The following is a 12,999-nucleotide window of genomic DNA, read 5'->3' on the forward strand; positions in this document are numbered from 1 at the left end:
CTTTTTTTTCTCTCTTTTTTTCTTCTTCCTCTCAGTAAATATTATTCTTTATAACCGCTCCTGACGCAAATAGTTGACCTAACAACAAAAACGTCGATACATACACATTTTGCGTATGCTTGACGCTTTTCTCTGCGTCAAAAAAAATCTCCTTGATTTTTTTAGTTCCGAAATATTAAGTGGTTTTAACAAATACATAGGTATATATTAATAATATGTACAAAATTGACGCACGCCGAACATAAGGTTTTGCTACTATAAAACTATTGAAATTAAGAATCTAAAATCCCAGTATTGTAATATAGTTCAGGACTCCAACTTGATATTTATTTATATTCATTGTTATATATAATAAATATATCTAATTATTGATTTTGTATCTTCACAAAAAAAAAAAAAAAAAATTGATTCAGTTGATATTTGAAAAAAAAAAATATATACATATAAATATTGTTTGTCAGAAAATACGATTGAAAGTTACGGATTGGACATTTTATACACATCAAATATCTACAAGCCGTTTAACATCATCAACTATCTTCTATAAGTTAGATAAAAAGAAATTAATCGAAGGATAACTACTGCCATCCTTTTATTTCTTTCGGGAGAAAGACATAGTGGTTTCAAGTCTTGCAAAAAAATAAGTCAATTGGAGTTTTGTCTATAATACGTCATACTCATACAAACAACAGCAATACAACGGTGCTATATTTTATTTAATAAGTCGAGAAACCATGAAAAATAGAGCCATGTCTTCGTCGATTTTACAAGTAAGCGTCTTAAATTATAATTATAGAATTTAAAACTTGGGAAGGAACGGTTTATTTAGTTAGTAGTGAGGGTATGAAGTATTTAGACCCCTTTATTAATTAGCTACATATATGTAAGCAAGCACCTGATTATTTAATATCATTTTTCCTTCTTCTTCCTTTTTGTATATTTTTGACCCTCTCAATAGCAAGCAAAAAAAAAATAATACACAAACTGAAATCAAATCTTGTAATCCTTGAAAAAATAAAATAGGGGGGGACGAGTCTCAAAACAAACTTACCACTGGCGCTCATTGCACAAAAGTTGCAATGACCTTCATGCCACTACTAACATAGCAGACCACAAGGAAAGAGGATGATGATGCTTAAATAACAATGGATAAGAAATGATTATTCCATGGGTCAAAATTTGTTGTTTTACAAAAAAGAAAAAAAGGAATTTTTTTTCTCTGTGCCATTTTTTTTTTTTTTTTTTTTTTTTTTTTTTTTTTTTTTTTTTTTGCAAATCCTTTTAGGAATGCTACTTTGTGGCTTTGAACCCCCCTCTATCTATTCTACTTCCCTTCTTAGTATGTTGGGATAAAACAAAGTTGACTACTAACTTGTTCACCTCGACGACGCCTCGACGGATGTCTCAATTCTACTATCTTACATAGAAGTAGAACGATCATCACAATTGTAACACTATCAAATCAAATAACTGAGCGGAGAGTTGAAAGAAAATTCCTCCAAAGATTTTCAGACCTCATATAACTTTGTCCCAAATTATAATCCGGAAAATTATGACCTTAGGATGGAATTATATTCTCATGGAATGGACTAAAAAATTAAGTTGACTCTTTTTTCAACCCATCATTCCATTTTTTTAAACCTCATATGGGAATACAAATCCTGCATGATTTTTTCAGATCTCGTCTTTTACTACTTGCAGTGTTGTTCTAAAAGGATGTCCTCACAGCATTATATGTTGGTAGATTATTGTAGCAATGAGAGTAATTTGCAACAGAAATAGCTAAGACATATATCTACATACGTAATTAAAAAAACAAATTCTCACAGTCACAACAATTACATGCATAATTTTTGTTTAATTAAATGCGTGTTAAAATAAAACTGATATACTATTGAGATAGTCATTTAACTTGGAATGGAAATGATTTGTATCTAAATGGGAAAAAAGCCAAGAAGTTTTGTATGAGATTTGATGTGTGTGTGTTTTTTTGTTTGTTTATTGTATTGCAGGTCTATATAAATTGCAGTGGAAAACTATTTGTGATAGTTGTTTATGAGTATTTTTCGTATGGATTTTTCTTCTGACCATTTTATTGTAATAGTTTTCATTACTTCTTTTTTGAATAATTAACAATAGGGGAAAACAAATCGACAATAATTCCAAAATTAATAAACAAGCCCATAGATTTGACCTTTCCTGTATTGTTTTATCATTATAGGTGGATGAATGTATTTCCTTTTTTAGAGAGTGCCCTTTTCAGAACACACTTGGTGTACATATGTACAAATAGATAAAATAATCTACAATTTTCAACTCCTTCAAAAGAAAGGATGTTATTTTTGTTTACATAATGAGACTCTAACTAATAACATGTAATTATTTATTCAGTAATCGTATGTGATTCATTTATTAGAAACATGCGATTGAGCAAGGACGGTTACATTATAATTATTGTCATAGTCCTATGTTTTCCATTCCCCTTCTTGTTATAATTACTGTTAATATTATAGACATATAAGTATATATAAACAAACATATAATAATTAACTTAGTTTGAAGGTTACACATGGATTTGTATCCACTCATTACATAATACTTGTTTTCTTTTTTTTTTTCAGATGTTCTTATTTTGGATAGCAGTCTCTTCATCTTTTGGAGACATTATTGGGGGTGGTCGACATAGACATTCTCACAACTCCCATAGAACTCTTCGTAAAGGACGCCAAAATGGTGGAAGAGGATCTGCTAGTCAAGGCTTGGCTATTGATTTTACTGGATGTGTCAACGATCCGTCAACTGGATTCTGCTGCATTGAAAAGGAAGAACCATTTACTTCCCTTCAAAAGGATCCCATTCTAGAATGCACTCATAAAAATGTGGAAAAGTGCCATTACACCTACGTAACACAATTCACTCCCTCCCAAGAGGAGGTATGTGAAGAGAACTTTGAAAAGACTTGTCAAGTTACATTTAAACAACAGGCTTTTAATGATACTATTCGTAAATGCTATAAGCCTCTCGAAAAAATCTGCAACGGCCAAGGGCCTGAGGAGTGCAAGACTGTTTATGAATCTTCCTGCACGACCAAGTACGTGGAAAAGAAGCCAGGAAAATATGTAGGAGATACAAAGTGTGAAAAACTTCCTATTGAGATCTGTGGAGCGGGTTGCGTGACATCTGAAGGACCGGAAGAATGTCATAACAAGGTAATTACATCCCTCATTGACGTTCCAGAAGAGGTTTGTGACTTGAATCCCCAAAAAACATGTCGTTTTCAAACAAAGCTAGTTCCCAAGTTGAGTCCTAAGCATGAATGCACTGTTTTTCCACAAGAGATTTGCCATCTCAAATTTTCTCAGGCAGCACCCGTTACCAAAACTCTCAGAACCAAATGGTGTCAAGACCCTACTCCTCCTAGTCCGGGCGAGTCATACGAAGAGAACGAAAATACTCCTCCACTCATCACAACCATTGATGGGGCGGAAAATAATGTGAATACCGTTGAGCTCCCTACATACGTCACGGAGCCTCCACCCACTCCTCCTCCAGCCCTCTATGGAGCTCCTCCAAGAAGTCCTAGGCAACAATTCTCATTAGGCGACATTGGTCTCCTTCCACCACCTCCATCCTCTTCTAAAAGTCGCTTTGTTAGAAGCTCAATCACTGCTTAAGGATTGTCTATGTCTGGATTTTGTCTTCTTTGTTACTTCGTAGTTCGTCTACTGCACAGTTTATTTCTACTCTACAAAACAAATCATCACCCATTATGGAAATAAATCTTTTTATTATTTATTTTTATTATTATTATTGTTACCCATTTTTGTTGAAAAAAATGTTTTTTATATGACGTTTGTATTTATTTCTTGTTTGATATAATAAAAAACCTATTTATAGATTTATTTGAAAAATAGATTCAAGTGTGTGTGTGTTTTATCGTGGAAATTATGATTACATACTTTAGGTTTTTTTGATGGAGGCCAAGGACAGACTTAAAAAGTTCATTTTTTCCCCCTCAAAATAAAAGTTGAGTTTTAAATTACATTAACCTTGATATGAAATGTCGTTTTTGTATATAAAAAGTACAAATAATCATACACTATTACCATAAATAAACAATGAATAACAAACTTATGATTATAGTCAACTAAAAATATTACTTTATATAACGTGTTTTACTGCCTGAAAAAAGGCAAATGACTTGTTAGATTAGTGTCATTGTCAATAATAGCCAGTGCAATAAAAAATCAAGCATCGTATTGAAATAACTTTGAAGCATCAAGTGAGACAGTACATAGAATCGAAAGTATGTACATTGATGTATTGTACCGCAAAAACATACTAACAATCAAAGGTTAAATCATAAACTCCGTTCAACTTCGTTGGTGGAAGTAACAACTGTGGCGTTTCTTAGTTCGATAAAATAGATATAATGTCAAATCTGGATAAAGAAAAGTGCTATTTCTCATATTAAAAGTTAACTTTATCTGGGGTTTCCCTATACCCTTAGTTTTTTAAAAAACCGCAACTTTTGTCTACTTAAGTAAATAATCTCTATTTACTCTGTAATTTAAACCAGGTATCAGAGTTTCTCGTTGAATTTAAGATATTTTGCCAAGAAAAGTACTATCGGATAAATGTATTCTATAAATTTGGTATTTATAACCTTCGTCCATAAAAAAAATGTTTTTGCACTGGGTAAACGATATTTAAATAAAATATGTTATTTTTTTGTGGAAAGGCAGTGGTTGTTCTGAAAGTATTGACAAATAAGAATATGGGGAAAATGTAGGTTATTTAAAAGCAAGTCTTTTATAAAATACAAAAAAAGTTCATTTTAATTAATGGTTAACACAAATTTTTTAACATCCCAAAGAAAAATCATCTAGCTATAGTTCTGCATATAACTCAATTTTTTTAGTATCACACTTGTCTTTTTTAAAAAAATAACAATTACACCTCTTTATAAATGGGTCGTAAAATGAGTTATAGCCCATAAATGAGTATAAATGACTGCTCCTGTTCAACATATAGTTTTTGTGCAAAAATTTTAATTGGGATGTGAATCACTTGATTAAACTTTAACTCTATTGGTAATCTCACTTGAATGTTTATACAGACCCCTCTGTCTAAACTGCAGTATGTATCATATTTTTTATATTTCAAAGTATAACCCTAATAACTTTATAAAAAAAAAAAAAGTCTAAAGAAACTCAAAACCTAAATAAGCAATGTGAACCAAGAAATAAGAACGTCATAACCAAAAACATGGAACAGTGCATAGCTACAATTCTGGAGCTACCCGCTTGTGGAAAATCACCATCAGCGATCTCTGAACTTGCTGGGCTGTAGCAACACTACTATGTGCCAGGTGAGTGTAAGAGGGACACTAAAAGCTTCCGTAACGCCCACATCAAGGGCAAAAGGGAAAAATAATTTGTTGAGGGAATTAAAGGTACCATAGAAGGTAGAAAAGGCAAGCAGCCAGACCACCAAGACCAAGAGAACTCCTCGTCAGGGATCAAGCCTTTGGATCTAGTAAACTGCGTGACCCGGTTTAAAGTCCTTTTCAACAAGGTTGAAAAGCAAGACTCCTGGCCTCCCCACAGCTCCGACTATCCCTCACCACTGTACTTTGGTATTTTTGGGTAACTCATGGAGAAGCATTCGGGAGTCCAATATGCAACAAGGGGCAGCTGAAAGCCCCCATTATCACTGCTTGCGGCAACCTAGAGCCAAGCTTTGTAAATAACTGATGTGTAAATTTCTACACGAGGCTGGAACTCGTCATTAAGACATTGATTGTATTTATTAACTATGTTTCCCCAATTTGATGATGTTTTTTGTAATATAACAATGTTTGTAATTGTTAAAAAGTCTTGCATTTTAGACGGAGGATATGGTAAGGAATTCCATACCTATGCCACAATGCATTATAAAAAGGCCTTTCCATAGCTCATAATCAACTAAGTATATAATTGTATGTAATAACTAAAAAACAACAAAGAGTTTACACCAAACGTAAACGACTCTTCCGTAATAATTCACTCTATTATTCTTCATTATATAAATAGATATTATGAAAAGAAGGAATAATCTTGATATCATTATGATTTCCTAAATGATATAAATCGTGACTGAAGAGAATCAGGGTAAATGATTTTATGTTTTATATGTATAAACTATTATTACTTGATAAATATATGTACATATGTACACCTTCACGATGGAATTTTAATTATAAAGCATGATTAATATATCTACAAGCATAAGTACCATGTGCTTACATATAACAGCAAAATATGATTTTTATTTATTTTACAATAAGTTTATTTACAGAGTTCCATCCCTACATATCCATGAGAGACGTTGTCTCTTACTGTAATATTATGTGAATATGATATAAATCTTTATAAGTTGGTCTAAAATAGAGTGATCAACCTTTATCGTTTTCTGGACATGTACTCTTTAAATGCATGAATTATATGGTTTCATGAAGTATGAAGGACAAATTCCAGAAATACTGAAAAAAGAAAATCATGCTTAAATTAAAGAAAGATAAAAAGTTTTCATGAAATAACGAAAGTTCAAAAAGATTATTTAAGTAAGCAGTATAGTATTAAGTTTACTCCATCTGACCTACGAATCTTTTTTTAAGTCCATATACATAATGTATATTTCCTTTTCCAGGAATAACTGAGGCGCGGCCTTACGCACATTGAGTTCAGGAGAATAATTTCTCCCATGCCTGTTGTCCATTGAGCTACGTTGTTCCATAAAATCTAAAAAGTTTTAAATAAAAACCATATATACAAAATAACCTTTCTTAAACAAGACCAACGAAAATTAATAATTCTTTCACGTCCTTATCTTTGAGAATCTTGCAACCTTTCATAAAAAATAGGAAACAAGGCTCAATATCAATAAGACATTGCCCAGTGTTGCCGGAACCGTGGGAGCGAAGGTGCTAAAGCTCCTTACTTTTGCAGAATGTCTATAGTGATAACACTAACAAAAATTATATGTTATCCTTTCGGAAAAAAATCAATTTTACATCTCATAAAAAAATTAATCATTCGTTAAAATATAGTCACTTACAAAAACGTCTACTCTAAAAGCTATTTGTCTCTCCAAAAATAAGTTATCTATGTCAAATTTGGTGCTTATAAAAAATTACAATTTTCAAAAAACCAAAACAGCCCTCTTTTTCCTCTCAAAAACATAATACAGGCTCCACTGATGACCTCATCATTTCGTAATTTACCCCCCCCCCCCTACTGCTACATTCTGGGCCTGTGACAAGAGAAAACTAAAAATAATATATTATCTCCAAGGTAGCTTGTTGTTTAAAATAGTTACTTAAAAAAATGGAGCATGCCAAGAAAAAATGCACAGAGCCCTCCATGTTAGTAATGTATAGCTATATTTTATATTAAATAATATTATCATTGATAAAGTTGTAATATTTTACCACAAGACTCTCTATAGTTTTGTTTACAAACTAATATAAGTAAGTAAACAATTATCATGCACTATTGGAAGTTAGCCGATCCTTCCCAACTATGGAATTATTATTCAATGACTCTTTGAAATTGTTTACACTAAAAAAAAAAAACTTTTATTTTAATCTTTTTTTGTTTAACTTCTTACTAAAAGATTATTTAAGAATTAAAATGTTATACCAATAATAAAGCAAATCAATTAATTAAATATTAGCAAGAATATAGACAAATTTAGCTAGATCTAAAATGTAGAAACAAACAAGAACACGAGGTTCGTACGCTAAAGTGCCTAAAAACGAGTGGTAAACGTCAAGTTTTCTTCTTTTTCTGGATCAAAAGGTTTGGGAGTCATCTGTTTACAGACTTTGAAACGTTCTATAGTCATAATTGAAGAAGAAGATTGGTCTAACATTCAAATTAAAATCAATTAATTATACATTAGGCAGAATACAAATACATTTAACTGGGTATAGATTATAAAACAAAGGGAAAAAAACGACGTTCGTGCATTAAAGTACGTATAAAACAAGGGGCCTAACGTAACGTTTTTCTTGTTATTTCTGGACCATAAGGTTTGGCAAGTACTTTGTTTTCAAATGTTGAAATGTCCTTTTATGATTTGAGAAGCTGTGTAATGACTCTATTCTTCTCGAAAGCAGACTCTCGAGCCTATCCGGAATACGTTTGCTATTAATTTTTATCCCGTAAATAGCTCTTTGGATACCCTTAATAATAGATTCGATGCTAAAGGTATCTTTGCACAGAGACGAAGTTGATACCGGCCAATCCGAAGACTTATAGGACAAGAGCTTCCAACATTCTAATCAAGGGATTTGTCTTATGAAAAGTGTAAAATATATTAAAAGAGGTCTACAAATAAGAAACTACATGTAATTCGACCAAACCAATGTTCACTGTGTAGGGGTAAAAAAGCATAAGCATTGACAGTTGAAAACAATCTATACATATTGTAAATTTTCGTGCTTTATTCTTGAATTTATTAATTTTAAAATAATAACCCTCCTACCACTGTAATCTTGTTTCCTCTTTTTTGGAATTAAAAATATCGTCACACTAATATAAACTCTATGTACCTACATACTTCAAAAATCCCATTTACAAGGACTATTATTCACGTACACAAACTTTTTAAGAACGAATGAAAAGTGCATAAGGGTCTATAATTGTGAAACATTTATACGTATACAGTTTTCAATTCATGTGCAAATTAATGTAAAGGGTGGTTAAGAATGTGATATGCGCAAAGAAATAGACAACATCTATGTTTTTGTATGGTCTACTCAACGTTCATTTCTTGAACTATAACTAAATTTTGTTAAGCAGTAAATATCCCTTATAGGTACATATCATCGTGTACCTCATCCAGATCCCCTGTGAAGGCAGTATGGCCAAATTTTTCCTGCTCATACAAGAGGATAGGTAAATAAAAAATAAATTTCTGGTTTTGGTTGTTTTTTTATCAATTATCTATATAGAGAAATAATCTCACTCATGAAGTTGTGTTTTGCTAATTTGAAATCTTCAAAATGATCACGATACAAATAACTCCCAAATTAATAATGCTTAAGAGCTTCAATTGATACCATCTAATTTTCTGTTATTCAAGAATTTCAAATTGGTGCGATTGGCTTATATTGAGTAATTGACACCATTTATAGGACCGTTTATAGAAGATTATAAATTTTCTATCTAAAGTAAAATGGTTAGGATTGTTTTTACTTCATAAATTCCTACCAATGTAAATATTGGCATCAAAGAGTTTAAATATGATAGAATGTTATTTATACTAAGGGTTTCAAATGCCACCACATGGCCAAATATAGTTTTGAATATATAACATGTTTTCATTATATATCTATTCATTGTAAAGTGCAACACAGAAAAAAATGGAATACTAGGCTAAATAATGAAAAAAAAAAATTATTCCAAACTGTGTATTTTCAAAAGATCTACTTCAATTTGTTAACTTTAGTGTATCACTCAAACTTTTTCTCTAAAAAAAAATAACACAATATCATTTCGGTCAATTCTAACTAGAAAATTATTAGGAATTATTAGTCAATAGTTATTGAGGATTTTTAAAACTGTGAAGGAGTTAATTCAAATTCAACCAATCAACTTTTGTAATATTAATTGTGAGAAAAGAAGCAGAAACATCAACAGTTGACCACAAAATACATATTTTTGATTTTTTTTTCAAAAAATTTAATTTTTTTTAGCATTGGTGGATTTTGAAATTTTTTTCCGAAAACTTTAATTTTGGAAATTTAATATTTTAAATTTTTTTTGTGAACAGCTGAGGATTTTTGAAATTTTTTTCCCCAAATAATTAATTTTTGAATTTAAAAAAAGATCTTAAAACCAAGCCCATATTGAAAATTAATGTGTTATTACCATGCTTGCTATGGAATAAGGCTAAAAAAATTGTCACAAAGCATTTGTTTAGGGTCAAGATAAGTCAAATTATGTTCTATTTGTAGTGCACGGCCTTGTTAATAGAGCATTATTCAAGAGTTGGGGAGGATGATGTAATTGGCTAAATACCAATTATTTTGACAAATTTTTTTCCGAGGAATGGTTGAGAGACGTTATAAATATATATTATTTTTAAAAAACAAAATTCCTTGACCATCACGTTTGCAGCACGTGCCTCCTTAATAATTATTTAGACATTTACAGATGCTTGAAAAAAAAATTATATTCCTTTGTCAAAAATCGTTCATAAAATTTATTTTATATCACAAAATGAAAGAAGCATTGAAACTATTATTTACTCAAAATAAATCAAATAAAGAAGATATTTTTATAACCATTAAGTTCAATTGATTATCTCTAAAAATCTTGAGGATTTTTAAATAGTAAATTCGTTGTTTTGAAAGCTTTTATATAATAATAAAAAACGTAATTATAGTGATAATTATGGAAATATTTTTCATTGCTTAAGACGACTATGTGAGATATTTGATTTGCAAATACTTTAATGGGGTTTTTAGGATTCTAAAAAAGAAGCGGAGATTAAAACTTAAGAATATTTATCAAACAAAAATCTGTCAAAAAAAGCTTTGTATTGAAATATATAGTTTTTCGTTACTCATTAGTGATCACCCGAATATGGATAATATATTATGTGTGGATTGTATCTGTATTTCAAGGATGAATAATAAATGTTGATAAGGGCATTGAAATTGTTTGGTTCATATATTTAATTGAACTTAAGTTTTTTTTTTTTTGTTTTTTGTTTTTGAAAAAACAAAAGTAACAACAGAAATAGGATGGGAGTCAAATCATTGTTCCATTAGTATACATAATCATCACACATGACGGAAAGAAAATTCTACACAACATTGGTTATTATAACACCAAGGCTATATTCACAAAACTGTATGTATACATTTATTCAATTATATCCAGCATAGAGATGGTCTTGCAACTGTATCCGAAGTACCCGGGTATGTTATAAAAGTGGGGACACGAAACTTGCAGTAAAATTTAGTTACGATTTTATCACAGTTATTACAAGAATGTCCGTCGTACCTTTCATCCAAGTTTTGATTGGCTCTAAGCCTTATTTCTCAAGAGCTGCCAATCGTTTCGTCAGTCTGTCGAAGCTGTTATTACTTGGGAACATATTGAATAAAAAGTATAGTATTTGAACACATCACAAATTGGTATTCCGTTTTCCTTTCTTGATTCCATAAAAGTCACATTTTTTATGATGTAACAACAAGTATTGGGTCTCCACTCTGTAAGTAAACTTGTATTATCCGAAAAGGGGCCCGAACCGGTTTCGGGTGGTCAAACTATTACGAATAATAAAAAAAGATCCAAGTGATTTTCTGGATCTTAGATGGCTTACATATATTATTGCTTAATACTTTATCTTAAATAAAAAAGGGTTTAAGATGATAGCTATATCGATCGTAGGATCTCTATTTATCTTGATTAGTTCTAGAGCTACATCTACATCAGCAATTACATTACACGGTTATTCATATATAATTATATTTACAATAATAATTAATAATTAAGTTTTAAAAATAAAAACATTGGGTTATTCACTGTTTCGGCATTAGTTATCAGAAAAAATGTAACCTTAGTCCAGATCCTGTTTTATTTATGCCCGAACTGTGGATAAAATGCATACAAAATTCGAGACAATTATCCCTCTGATTTGGGTTTCGGATCTGAACGTTTGAATACATGAAATTGGCTTTAGAATTTAGGTCTAAAGATCTCAACGTTTGAATACATGAAATTGGCTCTAGAATTTAGGTCTAAAGATCTGAACCGACTCGGATCCGAGAAAATGTGGATCCGTCTAATTTTTTATATGGATTTGAAACGATCCAGGGATGAATAGAGTATTAATAACCTATTTTTACCAATCATTTAATTACATGAATGCTCCATTCCTTGAGCTTGGTTTTTTGTTTGATAAATGCTTATGGTAGAGAGAGAAAAAAGGCAAAAATGTTTCAATTTATCATTTTCTACAAGGTTGGACTTAGGCAGTGCAATGGTCTTTTAATTTGGAAGGTAGTTTGCATTTTTTTGAAAAATATAAACAATAATTGTAAACATTATTCAAAAGAACCCATGTATATTTCAAAATTTCCAATCATGGAACATATGTCAATACATCTACATCATACATACATAGTTATACATATACCCAAAATACTGAAACAGGTATACCTTGGATAAAGAAAATATTGGAGAAAGGCATCTTAATCTAAATAGGTTAAATATTTGTTCTAATAAATACATTTACAGCCATTCGATGGGTATCATTAACGTAGAATTGTTCACAATTCATTTTAACAACTTCCAATTTAAGTCCCTATCCGTTAAGCTCCTGTCAAACTCAAATCCGAGTCGAATTTGAATGTGACTTAAATAATGACTCGTCACGGTTCAAGATTCATTTTCTAGAGTCCAAGTCATAAATTTCAAAAATTATACTCATTTGAAAGAAAAAAAAATCAAATATTGAATTTTCAAGTAAAAGACAAAACTCAATAAGGAGTGGGCTACAGACATCCAGCCCACCCCCTGGGGATGCCTCTGCAAATATACAATTATTAATTTTGAATCCCAGTAGACTCGGAATGCCTAATCCCCAGCTTTGCATCATTATAGTTATAAAAAGCATTTTGGATTGACCAAAGCAAGGACATTGAATACCAATTATTCAGTCAAGATAACTTGTCGCAAGCTGAGGTATTACTGTGCATCAATAAGTCTTCCGTTTAGGAGTATATAATTTGAAATTTCGTTTAAATATATCATATATCACTCATATTTGTTATTCTTCGTTACTACAGAAATATATAGTCGACCATTTTACAATGACTTGGTCCCAATTAAAGGAAAAAAAACATTATTTTCTCAAGGATAATTTTTTTCATAAAAAATAACAACAATAGCTTGTTATGATTTTTGTTCCTTGTTTAATTGTTTCACTTGAATTAGTATA

At 30.9% G+C, this 12,999-nt stretch overlaps 1 protein-coding gene across 1 annotated transcript; it reads left to right on the forward strand.

Moving 5' to 3' along the window:
• Positions 1 to 293: 293 nt before the first annotated feature.
• On the forward strand, positions 294 to 3,913 carry LOC121120016 (uncharacterized). Its single transcript, XM_040714868.2, has 2 exons — positions 294 to 770; positions 2,622 to 3,913. The coding sequence occupies exons 1-2, from the start codon at positions 735 to 737 to the stop codon at positions 3,672 to 3,674; spliced, it is 1,089 nt and encodes a 362-aa protein (XP_040570802.1). The 5' UTR covers positions 294 to 734; the 3' UTR covers positions 3,675 to 3,913.
• The last annotated feature ends 9,086 nt before the right edge of the window (positions 3,914 to 12,999 follow it).

The sequence above is a fragment of the Lepeophtheirus salmonis genome, chromosome 1, assembly GCF_016086655.4.
Source record: "Lepeophtheirus salmonis chromosome 1, UVic_Lsal_1.4, whole genome shotgun sequence".
Classification (NCBI taxonomy): Eukaryota; Metazoa; Arthropoda; class Copepoda; order Siphonostomatoida; family Caligidae; genus Lepeophtheirus; species Lepeophtheirus salmonis.

What these genes read in the sequence shown, in the direction of transcription:
- LOC121120016 (XM_040714868.2), top strand. Translation starts at nt 735, where the DNA reads ATGAAAAATAGAGCCATGTCTTCGTCGATTTTACAA. An exon ending in TGTCTTCGTCGATTTTACAA is followed by an intron (nt 771 to 2,621) that starts GTAAGCGTCTTA and finishes TTTTTTTTTCAG; the next exon opens with ATGTTCTTATTTTGGATAGC.